Raw genomic sequence first — 17,478 nt, forward strand, 5'->3', positions numbered from 1 at the left:
GGGAAAACGGGGGCTCTTGGGTAAACGAGGTGTTGGGGGGTTAGAACACAGAGGACCTGCACGGAGACCAGGGGGTATAGGGGGCATTGTTTCTGATGTGACAAGTGTTGTTTCTGTTGAGTGTTGTCAAGGGGCAATGTGGATGATCCGCGACAGTTTTGAGGCCACTGCTGTTGAGGTAAGTGGACTATTATACATCTGGATCCGTTCATGACAAGGCAGAAGGGATACTGAAAGAGCATTGTGTCTAGTCGATCAAAGCAAACCTTTGTGAAGTCATGAATGCTGTTCTTCCTGAAGGCCGCATTGTGCCTTTATAAAACTGCTCTCTAACTTCTTTCTTCCTTCATTCCAGTGTATTGGCATAGATGGGAAAAATCAAAGTCCATGGATGGATGTAAGCGATAGAATCTTAATGTTGCTTCGTCAGAGCAATATGCGTTCGCGTGTTTTCTTTTTGATGGTTGCTGTTCTGTGCAAGAATTGACTAAGGCACACAGTTTTACATGTCTCCCTTTAAAGACGCATGAACCTGCTAACGTTAGAAATATCTTCAAGGTATATCTCACAAGTCTTTGTTCCCCTCAGCATTGTTTGCATCGACACTTTTAACACAACACATATCTTATATAGTCTTCTCCAACAAGGACTCTTCTATTAAACATTAGCAATTCTAGCGCAATTCACTTTCAAGGTTATTTTCCTATTATGTTCTATTTAGGGGGTACTGCTGCTATTATTAATATAAAGTCATATCGCCTTCTCCTTTCTTAAAGATATTAAGAATTGTAAACCTAAGGTCGAAGCATGCTCTCTCTGGTCCTCTTTTAGTTTTCAAAGAAGTGTGAATCTTATTGTTAGAACTGTATGATATTTTACCTGCCTTCCCGCCTTCTCAAAAGATGTAATGTCGTCAAAGCTGCGAGCAGGTGTCATTATGTCTATCATCTGTATGGATCATAGGATGCAGCGCTATCAAAAATCCACAAAGGGAAACGTTGTGCTACCGCACTGCTCTTCCCAGTCGTGTCTCGCCATCAGTGGTGCGTAGATATCTGGTACAAAAGCGATACTATGAGGTACTTGAAATGCGCTCGTAGTCTTGACTCATCAATTCACTGCTGAATATAAATAGTGGGGGGGATTTGACGGGGTTGATAGTATGAATAAAGTATCTATTGAATGCAATATAGGGGGTATCATGTCATCTGATCATGCTCCTCGAACGCCTTAATTCCCATTCACCCATCGTGAAGGACATAATCCGCAGGCTCAACAATCAGTCAGATTTTCATCCCATCACCAAGCCCCCTCCCCAGCTCTCCCACCATCTCATCCACCCACGCTTCCTCCTCTCTCATCACAGCATCCTCAATCCACTGCATAACGTCCAACTCCTCCAACAACCCTCTGACCAGCTTCCTCCCCTCCCCAACCAGCCTCCACAACCCTGATCCCTTTCTAACCTCCTCAAACCCCACCATCTCACGCTCCACATACCCCAGCTCTCTCTCCAAAACCATAGCCTCCGCCTTCCACCCATCTCCAATCCCCTCTACGAAATCCATTTCCGCCCTCCCTCCATCCTCCCCAATCCCCTGTTCCCCCACCATCCCCCTTCCCCCACGTACCCTCTCCGCCCCTTCATACCAAACCTCCCACACGCCCCTAACCCGCTCAAATCTTCCCTCCTCCCCTATCATCCCCTCCAACTCCGCCACATTCCTCGACAACGATGCCACCCGCTCCCCCACTACCGCACTGGGCACCCCACTCCCCCATTCCGCCAGCGCAATCGCGTTCAGTAAGCCCTGCTGCTCCTTCTCTATTGCCGCCAGCTCCACATGCCGAGCCTGAAGCTCCACGAAACGCGACGAGAAATGTGATTTTGCGGAATCTTGCCACGAGGAGAGGGTTGGGATGGCGGAGGAGTGCAGGAGGTGAAGGTAAAGGAGTTCGTGTGTCTGAGCTGCGGTGAGAGGAGGAGAGGAGGAGGATTTGGTGGTTTTCACGGGGTCTGAATCTGGGGTTGAAGGGTCTGAGGCCGTGGAAGGGGGTTTGGCATTGGGGAGGGCGGGCTTTCGAGTGGTGGATTTGGAGGGTGTGTAGTGCTGTTGGTAGGCTGCGAAGGTGGGCTTTTTGAGGCGGAGGGATGCCCGGCGGGCGTAACTCACGTCTTGTGAGTTTAAGGGTGCGGTTGGTCGAGAGGTAGAAGGGATTTGGTGACTGGTTGATCGATTGTGGGACGGCACTCTTGAAGCCGCTGATGGCGTCCTAGACACAGAACTTGTACGCTTTCTTGCTGGCGGAAGTGAATGGTTAGAGCCCGGAACGGTGGATTTGGTTGTGCTCGGTCTCCGCGATGATGCCGTCGTTGAAGGTCTCGTCGCTGCTGAGGTTGTTGAAGTGTTTGTCGAAGAGCGTAGCCTCCCGGGGGCTGGTGGGGGTGGCATCGAGGACTTCGCTTTGGCGGCGGTGGAGTGCTGTCTCGTAAGGCTGATTGATTCATGTTTGGCAGGTCTTCTTGTGTCATTCTGTTTGACGGCGGCGGAGGCTGCTTTTGTAGGACTTGGGATCCGTGAGGGCGGCTTTCTCTGAGACAATTGCGGTAGCATACTCCTGCGGCGGCAACCTGTGGAATCTTGAGCCTCATTGGTTTCCGGGTCATTCATGGTCTTGCGGCGGAGGGTTTTAGGATGTGTTAGATGCATATAACGAGCGTGTAACGTAGGTTTAAGGATGAGTATTTACGTTTAACCATTTTTGGAAGCCCCGAATCGTAGAGGAAAGAAAGCGCACATTCTGAGCATTCGAAATATTGAAATCTCAAATTGAAAACTATTTACAGGAATCTCGTATTCCATATCCCATTTCAAGTCCCCGTCGAAGTGTTTTCACGATGTTTTCGGGTCCGTCCCGCAAACCCAAGGGAGAAACACCATCCATCAACTGTATCGCATGTCCACTTGTTCAGTCTTTGCGGCGACTGATCAAGACTGATCAAGACTAACAGATATCGGAAGGAGGTAGCCCCTCTAGTCACTGTGCGTGTTGGTCTGAGGATCGGCGAGCGCCCATTCCAATGAAGGATAGATGAATTTGTGATATGCCACTGCGTCGTATGCTCGTAAAGTTTTGTCCAAGTCCCAAATCCCATCGAACTCCACGCTAAAGCAAATCGCCGTGTACGCTATGCTGACTGCAATTTTATAATCTAATTGCAAAGCCGTTCATCATCGTTTATATCCCACCATGTCCGCACAGTGCCCGCAATAGAAGCTGTTGATTGAAAAGGAGATCGCATTCGTAGGTTTGGAGCCGTCTACGCTGATCGATCGCTTGCACCGAGAGCAACGCGGTGGCATAGGTGTGCTTTCCATCGAGTTTCTCTCGGAGGCATAAGGGGACGATCCACACGAGTCGGAAGAGGTGGAGCTATCACTATCGGAAGAATTGTAGGATGCTGTGTATTGGACGGGCTGGGTCTGTGGCCTTGATTTGTTCGGCGAGAGAGTCATGATGTGATGCGTTGGGAAAGATGGAAGTTGTGTTGAAACGTACGGCGAATGTTCATATGGGACATGTTTATATGGGGATCGTCGATGGTATGAAAGGACCAGATGGCACTTACACGCCAAGACAGCGTTCTGGCCAATGCTGGGTCGCAACGTCGCTTACTAAAGTATCGGAATGTTTAAATCTCGTTGATCGAGATCACTCGCATAATGAGCTAAAGAAGTCCATGGGGGCAGTCAGATGCTCAAATGATAAATGATGCTATCTCCCACCAACCGGCACGTTTGGTCCAACGACAGAATGGGAGTCTTGAATTGATGATTCCTTCGTTCGCCTATTATTATGATTGTGATTCAAAGAGATCGCAGTAACTTTGATGCCGCATTGGACGCGCGTTGGTGCACATCCGCGTTCTAGAACACGATGGGCCTTTTATGCTCTGTGAGGTATGGACCTGCAGGACATGACTCGGTTGCCGGCGTTGTACGTACGCATTTGCGTGTTCTCTTTTCTTTCATTCATGCATGACGAAGATCTTGCAGCTGGGACATTGATTAGAAAGTTTCCCAACCCCTTTCACAAAACCGTCGACACCGGAAGTCATATGAGGCTTAAAAACCATCTCGAATTCTTAGCATTGCGTCGTACGGTAGAGGAGCCAGCGGTTTCAACGGGGAGCAAGCAGTCCTCTTACAGCTTGGCATCTCGTGTAGGCTTCTCCTGACCAAAAGCAAGAATCTTATCTTGCGCAACCAATTCGGTAATGTTCGTGTGAGCAAGTGTTCTGTGCTGTCTCTTCTCAGTCCATCGTTCTGCGACTAAGCGTGAAGTCTCGTCGCCACCTTGTCTTATGTCACCGTATAAAAGTACTGCACAAATAATCCATCCCAGTTGTTGGGCAATGTCTCTCCCAACAATGACTAGGTGCTCGGTATTCATTAGTCGTATGTAGTTGCAGAGGTTATTCCACGTTTCTTCAATTCGTCCGCTTGTTAGAGACGGTATACATTCACTAGCCTGTTGAAGCTGGGTCTTGACCCACTTGTCCAATTGGTCCAAAGCCTGTGTGCTGAGAGGCCCCTTGAGCACCCGAACGGCATCTTCAGCCATGACCTGTGTTGTTCCTTCCCATATGCTGAGTACATTTGCGTCTCTGTAGAGACGAGCGATGTTTGTCTCCATATCTGATGCCGAAGAGGAATCGAGGTACCCAATACCTCCAAGAGATTCCATGCACTCAGCAAGTCCTGAAACAGAGGCCTTAGCTGTCAAGGCCTTGGTGACGGGTGTGAGGATGCGAAGCAGTATACCGACGTCGTCACATCCCTTGAGATATGGGATTTGGCCTTTCGTTTGGTTCGGGGTAGTTGGCTTCCCCCTGCCGTTTTCTGACTCCACCATTCCCAATAACGTTACAACAAAGAAGGTGAGCTGCATATAAGCATGGTGTTCTACGTGTAAAGCCGCTAATGTACGAATGTGTGCGGGTATATCCATGAGTAGGGTACCTCGCACACGCCGAACACGTGTAAAGGCACGACTGATTGCTATGCCCCGTCCTAGAAAGCCACAGGCTGTGACCGCGTTGTGTATTCGGGTGATATTTAAAACGGTGCTCATTTCCTTGCTACCTTGGCCTTTCTTGCCGATGAGATGTGCTCTTGTGCCTCTTAACGATAGTTCAGCCGTAGGTAATGGACGTGTGCCTAGCTTAGATTTCAAGCGCTGAATTGCTATGCCGTTGAGGACTTCTTTGGGAGTATTGAGGTCGTTATAGGCAACGCGTGCTTTGCGTCTTAAAGGTGCATAAAAAATCGATAATTCTTTTTCGGACGTTTTGGCCAAAATAATTGCCATGCTCGCGTCGGTTGCACTTGAGAACCACTTGAAACCATCAAGAACCCATGGTCCCAGAATATTTTCGTCCGAGTCTATTGCCTCTCTTTCGTTCTCAAGCAATGGCGAAAGGTGTGCTACAGTCTCTAAATTGCGAACATTCGAGCCGCCAATACGCTCTGTCATCCATTGTCCAGAGGTCCAGGCTTGTTTGGGGTCTCTTGATGTCAGATGTTCATAGGCCTTTTGCAGCGTCACTCTACTAAAGTCCATGGCCTCTTCAGGACAATCTAGCTGTATCGAAAGCAATCTTGCTGCACCATCTGTCATGGCACTGGGACATGTCACATTTGCACAGGAGCCAGTCCATAAATAATACTTCAAAAACTGGTATGTCCTGCTGTACTCGCCGTAGGTATTCTCATAAGGTATTGCGACCATTCCTTCGGCGATGCCCATAGCCTGGAGGTTTCGCCATCCCTCACTCGTTTCAAGCTCATCAGCACGCCTACCCCATACATCCCGTGTGTGCAGCGATGGAGGGTGAGCCTCTGCATCAGCGATCCAGCGCCAAATGGTGGGATGAAGCACTGACCCTGCGAAATTTGAAAGTTCTGTGTAGATGGCAGATCTAGTTGACGCTGGCAAAAAAGCTAGAAGTTTTCTGTCAATCTTCACTGCAGGAACAAATTGTGGCTGAAAGAGGTCGAAATAATCCTCAATGCCAAAATATTATGCAGCAATGCTTAGAAGATAACGAGCACTGTACTGGGTGAAAGAAATGTGGCTTGAAAGCATGATGTAGGAAAGAAGATGGTCAGCCTACAAGAGAAGATTCTTTGGAAGGCAGCGTCATCGTAAAATTGATTTCTCAACGTTGGCGGGCTTTGGAAGAAACCCGTATTCGGTGACGCGGGGGTATCTGAAAGACCCGCAGTAGACCTATCTTGGTGAATCGACGATTTGTCGCCTTTGAACGAGGTAGTCATTTCCGAGGTGATTGGGCTGAGCCCAGTGGTAAGACCATCAGCTACCTGAGACTGATCACGTTGGCTTGCTCTGGAGAGACTTCTCTCTGCTCTAATACAAGAACAGTTCGAGATCCACTCGGGTGAGAGCATCTCATGAGGAGATAGTCAACTTTTGATCACATAACATGCAATCGTCTGTCGCTGACTCCGTAGTTTGGCAAGGCGGGGGAATCAAGGCTTGGCAGGCCGAAGGAGTGAAAGGGGGCTACGGAAAGCGATAAGAAAGATTGTCTCGAAATTATTGCGGGACAATTGCGGAGCTTAGAGAGCCGGAGCTCATTCCATTTCGATGAGGCAAATTCAAGATAGCTGCATGATATCATGTGTGTCATTTCAGCTTTGCCTCCTTTCCTCGGCTCAGATATCTCGTAGATGAGCACAAGTGAACGGGCTCTCTGAGCCTCTAATCTCTGAAATACTTTGACAATTTGACAGGCTACACGTCTGATGCTGGCTTAACTTCAAAACGTGGGAGTTAATCACTCCCTGAACACTTTGTCAACTTGGTATCATAGGGGGAAGGATATGTAGATGCATTTGAGGTCAAAGAGGATGAAGGATCGATTGCCTGACCGGCTTCTCTGGCGGGAATTTGGCAATTCTTCAAGACATTCGATCAATCGGGGTATCTATGGAGACAAGACTTGGGTCAATGACTTGGACATCGTGAATGAGCTTGGTGGTCATTCAGGCTGCGTCAATGCGTTAAGGTAAGACATAACCCTCCACATAGGTCGCCAAACACTGATCACCTGCAATAGTTGGTCTACTTCTGGACGGCTCCTAGCCTCCGGAAGCGATGATCAGCATCTCAACATCCATTCGTATCAACCTGACTCGTCAAACGCCCCCTTTGCATTAGCAACGACTGTTGCCACCGGTCATGGAGCGAACATCTTCTCCGTCAAATTCATGCCACATTCGAATGATCGAACGCTTGTCACTGCGGCTGGAGATGCGGAAGTCAGGGTATTTGATATTGAATATAATGGGAGAAATACAGGATCGTCAGAAGGGTCAAGCCTAGCGTCTACAGCCCGGGGACAACGGTTCCAAAACATGTACAAAGGAGTCAAATACTTGAGTGACGGCAATACGAACGCGAGAGTCTACCGCTCGCATGCAGATAGAGTGAAAAGGATCGTGACAGAGTCTTCTCCACATCTCTTCCTTACATGCTCTGAAGATGGCGAGGTCAGCAGTTGAGCCCATTCGTACTCTGGAACGATGGCTAAAGCTCTTACCAGGTACGCCAATTCGATCTTCGTATGCCGTCTGCAGCTTACCCACCCCCAAGAGGAGGTCGAGGCTTTCTCGCTCATCGAGAAGACCATGATGACTCTAATGTGCCACCGCCTTTGATCTCTTATAAACGATACAACCTTGACCTCAATACAATCTCGTGTTCAGCTAGCCAGCCCCATTATATTGCTCTTGGTGGCGCTCACTTGCATTGCTTTATCCATGACAGAAGAATGCTTGGAAGGGATATTGGCGCGGAAAAAGGTACCCCTACAAGATCTTCGCCAGCAAGTAGCATGTCTGCCGAGGAAGAGGAGCTGATGGGGAGAGCTACACAATGCGTTCGTAGACTTGCACGAGAGGGACAGTCACAGGTGGGAAGAAGAGATGATAGACATATCACAGCTTGCAAGATTAGTGACGCCAATCCGAACGAGTTGATCGCCAGTTGGTCTGGGGACCATATTTACAGCTTCGATATTGTTCAACCAGGCCATGAATCCATGCTTCGAACAGAAAGCAAGAAGACCATGTCAGATAGAAATGCTGCCAGAAAGTCTAAAAATGGCAGCAAGCAAAAACGCAAGAAAGCGGCCTCTTCGACTTCTCTTGAGACCGAAAGAAAGAGGTCAAAAACGAGGCCTGGCCCTAGCGCGGATGAAGACAGCGAGCTAGCTATTGAAGCGCGGTATGAGAATGGTGAAGTTGAAGACGTTGTCATGAGTGATATCGGGCCGCGTCCAAGCCCTTCCGAGCTTGAGAGGGCTCGCGGAGCAGTGTTTACTGAATCACAGAAACGCAGTCTGCAGATTGCAAAGAGTTCAGTCAAGATTCGAAAGATGATGTTTTCACTCGAGGCTTCTGTTCATTCAGCAAATGGTTCCCATGACTTCGCGGCGCACCGCGCCTCGTTCACTTCTGCATTGGGATTTGCGGCAAGCTGTCTCCCAGAGATGAAACAGATTGCTGGTAGCTGGAAGTATCCGATGGATCCAATGGATGAAGATGTTGTTCTACAACAGACCCTGCGCGGAAACCGAAATTCATCACAGCGATTTGTACAGGCTGCGGGCACATTAGCACGATGCTTAGGTGCAAAGCTCCAAGCAGCAAGCAATCTTCCACATCCTGCACTACTTTTTTTCCAAGACATTTCACCTGTCCAGCCTGATGGGCCCCCACTGATGAGACGTGAGATCTTCTCGTACACATTTCTGAAGGCTATACTTCTTTGGTTGGAAGGTGGATCAAAAGCCCTGCTTCAAGGATTCAAAAAGCCGCCAGACCAGCGGAAGAATGCAAGCAGCTTTCCTTTACCAGACGAAGCTGACGAAAGTTCGATACACGACTTATTGATACCAAGTCTCCTTCAAAAAGCAGGCGACACCCCTATTCCAGACGTTGATGCATCACGCTTTGAGCGAGACGAAACGCGAAGGCTCTTTGAATCCGAGATAGCGGCTGTAATTGCGTTTGGTAATGCAATTAAGATACCTCTCCGCGACCTCTCGAAGGCGGATATACCAGCAGCAAGAAGCGGTCTACATGGGTCGTTACCAGAAGCACAAGACCAAAAGACAGCACTTCGGTATTGGGGCTTTAAAGTGGGTAGAGGCTTGCTCATGAAAGCCGGAGAAGGCGCCAATTTTCAATTCGTCGATATCGCGTTCGGAGGCCTAGGCATGGCAAAGATTGACGAAGACAAAGCTCAAGAAGATATTGATCCGGATGAAGAGGAGCCTCTCATACAAGAGGCAAGTTTGGTGAGGAGACCCCGTGGGGGAAAATCCGATGGACCACCAGCGGAGCGTCATACCAAAGATGCTGATCCTACCCCTGAAGCCGATATCATGCATGAGTCTCTCGAACACACTCAAGAAATGAATAGCGACGCGGAAACCTACCGTCGGAATGTAGAGGGAAACACTAGTGATGAAGATACTGACGACACTGATGATAACGATGACGAACCGTCAGAATCCGAGCAACCTTCGTTATTCCAGTACCCTCTTGGACGCAGTAGGCAACGAGCCAGAGTCGAAGAGCACGTTCCTTGCCATTCTCCTACCCGCCGATACCGTGGTCACTGCAATGTCAAAACCGTCAAAGACGCAAACTTCTTCGGCTTACAAGATGAGTACGTCGTAAGTGGTAGCGATGGTGGCCATCTTTTCATTTGGGACAAGAAAACATCTGAGCTCCTCAATATCCTCGAAGGTGACGGCGAGGTCGTCAATGTCATTCAAGGTATCCCTCTCTCCTCTCGAAGCCAACGCCCCCGTTAATATATTCCCTAGGTCATCCCCACGAACCTCTTCTCGCCGTCTCCGGCATCGACCACACGATCAAGATCTTTTCCCCCGACGCTCGCTCACAGGAGGACGCCAAAAATGGCGTCAGTATCAGCAGCTCCACGCACGGCTCTCAAGGCCATTCGTCGTTGTCTGGTCGGCGACGCCAACGCTCCACCACCAATAACGACGAGCCACAGCTCGGGGACGGCTTGACGAGCAGGAAGAAGATGCATGAGAGCTACCAGATTGTGAGCCAGAACGATGTGCAGAGGCAAGGGGGAAATAGGGATGCATATATCACTGTAGGTCCCTTTCCCGCGTTGAGACCTATGGCCGTCAGCTTTGAAGAATGGCTGAGCTTCTTCGATGGCTGATCTGTTGGTTTCCTGCGTTGTAGAGAGGTATGTTGGCGCAGTTTGCGACGAGACTGAGAGCGAGACGAGAGGCGGGTGAAGATATTGGGTTGGGAGGGTTCACGGTTGGAGAGGAAGGAGGAGCTATCGTGATGGATGAAAATTGTGGGGTATGTTGAGATGTCAGTCCTGGATCAATGCAGTTGCTGATTTAGATCCAGGTCATGTAACGAAAATTATGACGAACAACGATGGCCATTGTCAGCAGACAGGTTACTCACAACAGGGCTAGGAATCAAGCACATTGATATCACCCGCATATATGGGGACCCAAACTCATGCATCCATAAGATGAAACGTATGCCAGTTAACGACAATGCAATTGTACGATACAAGAGAACTACTTTCCTGTCTCAATACTTGATCAAGCGCTCAATCCAAATGCTCGCTAATGCTATCCCAAAGAAAGTATGCTCTTGATCTACAATACCCAAGCCCAGTCATATCCTGATGTTGACATAAGCCGCCGGTCTCACTCCAAGAACACCGGCACGCCATAAATCACGGGCGCCGCTCCATTCAAGTACTTCAAAAAACAAGCGTCTCTCGATTGCGCGACAGCCTTGTCGAGAGACATGGAACCGGTATTCTCCTCGGTCAGCTTTGCCTCCTTCACCACTTTGCCTTTGCCCTTTCCCCTGCCACCTCTACCAGACTGAGGTAAAGCCTTCTTCCCAAACAGTCCCCATTTCTCCAGTACACTTTGTGCAAACCGATCTATATCCTTGTCCGTCACATCCCACAAATTAGCCACCAGGGCAGGGCAGCCAGCTTGCATGTAATCGATCGGCTTCCCGTACGGCTCATACGAACCAGCTTCTTGTAGATGTCCGCTACTGCAGCCCATGAGCAGGGTGACAGCACATTTATCTAGCTTGTTGATGGTTCGGGAACGGATGTATTGGCCTCCGGACCCGTGGCCAAAGTAGAGGAATATGTCGCTGTTTTTTAGGTAGGATTTGAACGTCTCTTCCTTGGGTGCTTCTTGGGTCGTGCCTTCCCAGCCGGAGAGGCTTTCCAAAGTCTGCCCAAAGTTCTCCTGGGTATTCTTTAAGTCGCCTGATGGATTGAGAATGAAAGCACCGTTTTGGCGACGAGCAATAATGCCGGCTATGGTCTTTTCAGCCTGTTGCTCCTGTTGTAATAATATCCTTCTCCTCAGACAGGAAAGCGAGGGGAGTCGGGAGACGGACTGGCCCCTCAAGCATGGCAAAGATTCCCATGGGAAGCAGTGAAGATGCTTATCGAGAATCAGAATGGTGTGTCTTTGTTGCTCCTCGTTGACTTCACACGATATTGCTCGATGGTAATGGCGCAAAGCATCCAAAGTTTCGACCACGATAGAGTCAAAATCGATCTCGTCGTATGCATTGCGTTCACCATTGAATTGCAATATGTCGACGACAAAGTAAAGTAGGTCTAGGATTTGGTCGTCAACATCGTGTTCATCACTAGGGTAGCCCAGGGCGACAAGCAGATGAAGGACATGAGGACTCAAGGCAACCCATGCCGCATCTTTGTTCATAGAAGGTTTACTCCTCGAAGGCAAGTGTTTTTGTAGAATACCATGTAGAGACATTTGAAAGCGCGCCAGACAGCCTGGATCAACTTCATGCTGAGAGAAGACACCACGGAAGCCGCCAAGCCAGATATCCTCAACATTGGTGACCAAATCTTTCAATCTGGAGTCGAGAGAATCTCGGGCGCTCCACCAGTCCAGTTTTGCCTGTTTTTCTGTCACTGAGCGGGCATCCTGACTAGAGCTATTCGCGAGCTCTATGATCTCGAACAACTCATGTCTCGCTTCGTTGAAGCCGAAGCATAAGTCATCGCTGTCAGGAGCATTTTGGCGATTTAAAGGTATTTGTAAAACGAATGGAGCTTCGTGAGCTCTATATTTCGTTACAAATATCTCTTCTTTGGAGTCATTAAGCGTAATCGAGATCACATTCCAAGATGGGGGAATAATGTCAATGTACTCTTTTTGGAGCCCTGACAAATCGAGATTCTCTGTCGCCAATGCGAGACTTCTTTCATCCACTTTCTTGCTAGAATCATTTGGTGGAATGTCTTTGTGAAGGATTTGTTGCTCCATCCGAACAGCCAAATTCTTCTGCGACACGGCGGTCATCCGACCAAGTTCTGTCGCCGTGAATTAGCCAAGCTCTTTTTGAAGAGATGAGATTGGAGACCAACCTGCGGTAAAAGCGAGATACGTCGAAGGAATGTACGACATTGAACATGAGGTAGGTATTGCTACTTGAATGATCATTGTTCTACGCAGAACATCAAGCATATGGTACATTTCCTTCACTGACAAGTGCTTTAGACCGCCTTTCAAAGCGTCGTTAAGAGTAATTTGGGACATCTTCAGGAACCCAGCGTCTTCGTCCGTCAAAGTCAGCTTTTCGGCTCTGGTCTCCCGAGTCGGAGCTCTACTAGCTTTCGGTCGCTGACGAGCTGTCTTGTTCATCTGACGTACGGAGTTTGATGCTTTTTCCGTTGGATTAGGTCCGAGGATGGAGGGATAAGAGATTGCCGATTCAGCAAGGATACTGAAGACAGGATGGGTTGTGAGATCGTGCAAACCTTGCTGCATTTGGATCTCTGCTTTTACGACTGCCTGCTTAATGGAACTCGTTGGAGAGCAAGTTTTGTTTTGAGCCGCCGCAAGAAATTGCAGGGCTTGATCCAGCTCCCCTAGAGCCAAAGCCACGATGGCTTTCTGTCTGAGTACGTCTGCTTCCACCATAGACAAGCAGTTCACGCCCACTTCGGAACGCACATTCAAGGATGAAAGATGGGTTTTTGACTTCGTTTTCGATCTTGCAGGCCTGTTTTGAAGACCAGCCGGTGCTCTGCTTTGATTTTTGCGTTTTCCACGACTTTCCTCGAGCGACAAGGTGGTCAAGCTTTCCCGGGCTTCTTCTATACTGCTTTGCTGACCCAAAGCTTTTTCTGGCATTGCTCGATTCTGCAGATTCTGCATTAATCGCTCCAGCCTATTCAGAGAACACATAGACTGTTCTGTGAGACCAAGCAATGGATGCAAGGCTCCTATTTGTAATTGTATCGATGCATTGATTCTGTCATCAGGCGCTCGATCTAGGTTTCCTTCGACCTGCACCACAATTTGCCGGGCCTTTGCTAGATCTCCACTGAAGCAAGCGTGCTGGGCATGCACTGCATCATATTGGCACTTCAGCCGAGATATAGCACTAGCTTCGATGATCTTCTCTGCTTCTCCTAGGTAGTGTTCAGTCTCCGAGAAAAGGCATGCATGAGCAAATCGAGACGCTAGCAATAGCAGCCCATTTAACAATCGAGGAACAAGAGTCCAGAACTCGGCGTTATGTAGAAGGGAATATTTCGATGAAGAAGGGGCCAAGACGCTCTTGTCTGTTGTGCTCATTCCTGCGAATGCATCTGTCAAGTCTGGGAGACTGCAATCAGTCCCAAAATTACTGGAACCTTCGTCGTAGCTGGGTTGCCGACGCTTCAATGACATCCAAATCCTATCATAGCCTTTAACAGCTAGCCGTGCGTACAGTAGTGCCTCGTAACTCTGACCTTGAGAGACTGCCATTTTTGAGTGTAGCATTTCAGCGTCAGCGATCACTCTCCACAAATAAGTACGATCACTAGCAGTCTGGACAGCAGGATTTTCTTCACTAAGCTCTGGAACCGCCAACCGGATAGAATCGAGGTGCTGATAACACTCCTGGAAATTCTGACTTTCGAGATCTCTTTGAGCCGCAGCTAGATGCCACTCGAGGGCACAGCTAGCCATATCTCCATCATTTTGAAGGTACAGATATGTTCTTTCAAGGGTAGCATCTGCAGAGCTGATATATCCCAGTCTGATATATTGAAGGCTAAGCTGAGCCAACTTCGCTACTGTCAGAGACTTCTCCACACCAAGCTTTTCAAGAAGCGCTGTATATGTTTCAAGTGCACGACAGCTAAGCGAGAGTAGTCCATGAAATTCCAGATAATCAATTGCCAGCTCAAGTTGAAGCTGCCAATGTGGGATATCGTACGTCCTCTGTCCTATGTCGCTCATATCTGCAGAGGTCCTCAACATTGTTGACCATGTCTTCAATACATCCTCAATCACTTCAGTGTCGGCATCTTTCTTCTCCATAGCTGTTAGTAGACGCAACGAATCCGTCATATGGCTCAAAGAGTATTTCATGCTTGAGTGGAGAGCCGAACGTATTTGTGGAGCACTTTGTGCATTGACGATTGGGAGAAGTACGGATTCGTCAACGGCCGAAGGCTGAGTTAACCGAAGATACATAAGTTGGACCACAAGCCAGCGACGTATAACAGGGGACTCGGTCTCGGACGTCAAGTCTAGGAGTATTCGGGAGATACATCGAACGCCGTCAATATAAATCCTTGACCCACTGCGAGTATGAAGCTTTGATGAGAGAACAGAGAACTGGTAGGCAAGTAAAGCCATTCTCTCATCTGTTGAGGTACCTGGAGCGTCATAGAATATGAACGTTGTATCTGCTGTGCCATTCACTCTGACAGAGGCCCTTAAGTACGTCTTTAGGGTGCGAGCAAGTAACCCAATCTCCTCACTCGAATCAAAGGCATTGGTTACAGGAAGGTATTTCAAAGACTCTGTCGCTTTTGTAAATATGCCGTGTTGGCGATATAATCGTAGATTCTCCCTGCATACTTGAAGAACCTGCTTGAAATCACCCGAGCTCTCAACCAGGCGAGTGTAGTGTTCTAGCCTTGTAAATAGCATATTTTCTAACTGTTCTCTCGTTGAAGACTGTTGCAACACGTCAATGGATGTCTTCAACGACCCCAGCATATCATCTTCACAACTGTCAAGTTTCCGTAAATGAAGATACCGGCACCAATATGGCTGAGACAATGATGCCATTCCTGATTCAAGGGAACTGATAGCATCGTCCCGGCAACTTTCACTGGCTCTTAGTCGTCTAAGTAGTTGCACCAACTGAAAACAATTATGCAAACCGCTATCAATGAGTTGCCAGTCGTGCGCGCTACATTTTGCATGCGCTTTGGCAAATGTGCTTGTACCTTCTATAGTAGGTTTTACGATCGGATCCAGTAGTTTCATACGCTGTCGCTCTTGGTCTGAGGACGCATGAGAGCTGTCCAGACCCTTTTCACTGCCTAAGTAGCGAACAAAGTACTTGATGCAAAGCACTTGAATCCTCACGCACGATTGCAAGTCTGAAGGGGCCATTGCGTCTTTTTCCAAATTGGACTGCCGCAAACTGTTCACACACAGAAAACACGCAGTTCTGCGGAGGGTTGAGGTTATGACTAGAAGCTCACCGAGAGCGTCAGGGTCACCGGATAAATCATTGGAGAGCAGCTTTGCGGCATCATTCAATAATGTTTGGTCGACCATCAAGGATTTACTGTCGATACAGTCCCGCAGATTGAGCGTGGCGTATTGACAGGCTAATATGCACTTTTGAATGGGTGACATAACTTGCTCAGAGTAGGAGGTGCGAGCTTTTCGGAGCCACTGTGCCGACTCTCTTAGTTGATCACCCATCCTTGCATACTCTGCCAGCGCCTGATAGATGGATGCAGGAGGTAATTCTCCGCCGTCTTTGCGACCAGAACACAATGCCTGGACTTGTTCAAAGACTTGGATTACTGTGCGGTACCGAGACGGCTTGGAGTCCAATGACATCCCGTGAAATGTTCTGATCATCACCTCCAACGGCGACCATACTTCCTTAGCAGTATTGACACGGTGTTGTGACATCTTCCACCATGTTGTCCTGATAGTCAATACTAGAACCTTTAGAGACAGACTGTGTTGCGCATTCCCATCCGATGTAAGCTTCTCGGCAAGCTTACTCATAAGCTGTGCCATTACCTCAAGTTCAGTGCAAGCCTTCTGTCCTGTCTCCGGCTTTTCTCGCTGGACTTGCCGTAGAATGAGATTTACGGGAGAAGCGTCATTTTTCAGACTTAGCAGGTCTAAAAGTGATCCTGGATCGTCAGTTCCAGTCGCGGACAGTAATCTCAACATCTGGAATTGTGATGTAATAATCATTGGCAGCAAGGCGCTCTGGCCTGGAATAGGACCGTAATTTACGAGGGCCACATTTAAGCTGCTTGAAGGGATTGTGTCTTCGCGGTCTCGAGCGCGGCGTGACGAAGCCATGTTGACTAGTTTGGCTCCACTCTCAATCTCATTGAGGCTTACAAATCGCTTTCTGAGTTCTCGCAGTTCCTGCGCTGCCAAGTCGTAGAATTCGAGGGCGATGCATTTGTGGATAAGAGCCGACATACCCTTTTCAAGCTGAAGAAATGGTAGCGCCATGGACTTTTCGTCCGTTTCTTGGCTTGTAGCGAGGCTTTTGAAAGCAAGGTGAGCACACATCGCCTGAGCCCGAAGGCCTCCATTCTCTCCCCGGGTAGAGCTTGGGCGGTGCTTGTCAGAGAGCCTCTTGTTCAAAGGTGTAGATCTATTGCCACTTATAGGTTGCAGCGGCGTTTGACGGACTGGTGTCGTGCTTCGTGTAAGACATAGATTGCTTGAGCGTCTAGACGTATGCTTCTTTACCGTCACCTGGCTAGATCGTATTTTCGCGGCACTCGTGAGTGCTTTCAAGGTACTGTTGATGACGTTTGTCGCAATCGCTAGCTGTACTTTGTCTTTTGACCCTTTCCCTTCAATCTTAGTTTTGTTCTCTCCAGAACATCCAGCAAGTCTTTGGGGTTTAGTTGATGGAGCACCCTTTCGGGGCGCGGCGGTCGCAGGCCGTTTATGAGTTCGAGAAGTTCCATTGTAAGCTTGCGGCTCGGTTGTCATTAATGGGAACAAAAGTTTCTTCAGGTTTTCGACGGTCGAGGTGGTACATGTTTCTGTCGTGCCGATTGTTCGCTGAAGATCGCCTGCCGTGGGGGCCAGCTCCGCAATTGTCATCGCAATATTTCATCCATGGCATAAGAGTCAATACACCAGTGTAAGGTACAATGTTGCTACAAAAGGTTGACAATGCTCTCTACTGATGTGTGCGTTTCATTAGGTGTTGCATCTTTTTGTAAACAATGAAGTCGGCGATAACTAGCCACCAAGACTCTTAAACCCGGCTCACCTATACACGAGGCGCCTTGACAGGGTTGTTGGACCCT

The 17,478-nt window shown here is 48.6% G+C and overlaps 4 protein-coding genes across 4 annotated transcripts; 1 reads left to right on the forward strand and 3 right to left on the reverse strand.

Annotated features, from left to right (window-relative positions):
- Positions 1-1,283: 1,283 nt before the first annotated feature.
- Positions 1,284-2,672, reverse strand: KY384_008186 (uncharacterized protein; the record flags this gene model as incomplete). The annotated part of the gene is made up of 1 exon (XM_044816675.1): positions 1,284-2,672. One exon carries the CDS (start codon positions 2,670-2,672, stop codon positions 1,284-1,286), a length of 1,389 nt encoding a protein of 462 aa, XP_044666040.1.
- A 1,534-nt stretch (positions 2,673-4,206) lies between these two features.
- On the reverse strand, positions 4,207-5,811 carry KY384_008187 (uncharacterized protein; the record flags this gene model as incomplete). The annotated part of the gene is made up of 1 exon (XM_044816676.1): positions 4,207-5,811. One exon carries the CDS (start codon positions 5,809-5,811, stop codon positions 4,207-4,209), a length of 1,605 nt encoding a protein of 534 aa, XP_044666041.1.
- Positions 5,812-6,935: 1,124 nt separating this feature from the next.
- On the forward strand, positions 6,936-10,293 carry KY384_008188 (uncharacterized protein; the record flags this gene model as incomplete). Its single annotated transcript, XM_044816677.1, has 4 exons — positions 6,936-7,093; positions 7,145-7,577; positions 7,631-9,872; positions 9,923-10,293. The coding sequence occupies 4 exons, from the start codon at positions 6,936-6,938 to the stop codon at positions 10,291-10,293; spliced, it is 3,204 nt and encodes a 1,067-aa protein (XP_044666042.1).
- Positions 10,294-10,804: 511 nt separating this feature from the next.
- KY384_008189 (uncharacterized protein) lies at positions 10,805-17,269 on the reverse strand (the record flags this gene model as incomplete). The annotated part of the gene is made up of 2 exons (XM_044816678.1): positions 10,805-12,474; positions 12,529-17,269. The coding sequence occupies 2 exons, from the start codon at positions 17,267-17,269 to the stop codon at positions 10,805-10,807; spliced, it is 6,411 nt and encodes a 2,136-aa protein (XP_044666043.1).
- Positions 17,270-17,478: the final 209 nt, after the last annotated feature.

This window comes from Bacidia gigantensis (genome assembly GCF_019456465.1).
Source record: "Bacidia gigantensis strain McMullin 20006 chromosome Unknown contig_295, whole genome shotgun sequence".
NCBI lineage: Eukaryota > Fungi > Ascomycota > Lecanoromycetes > Lecanorales > Ramalinaceae > Bacidia > Bacidia gigantensis.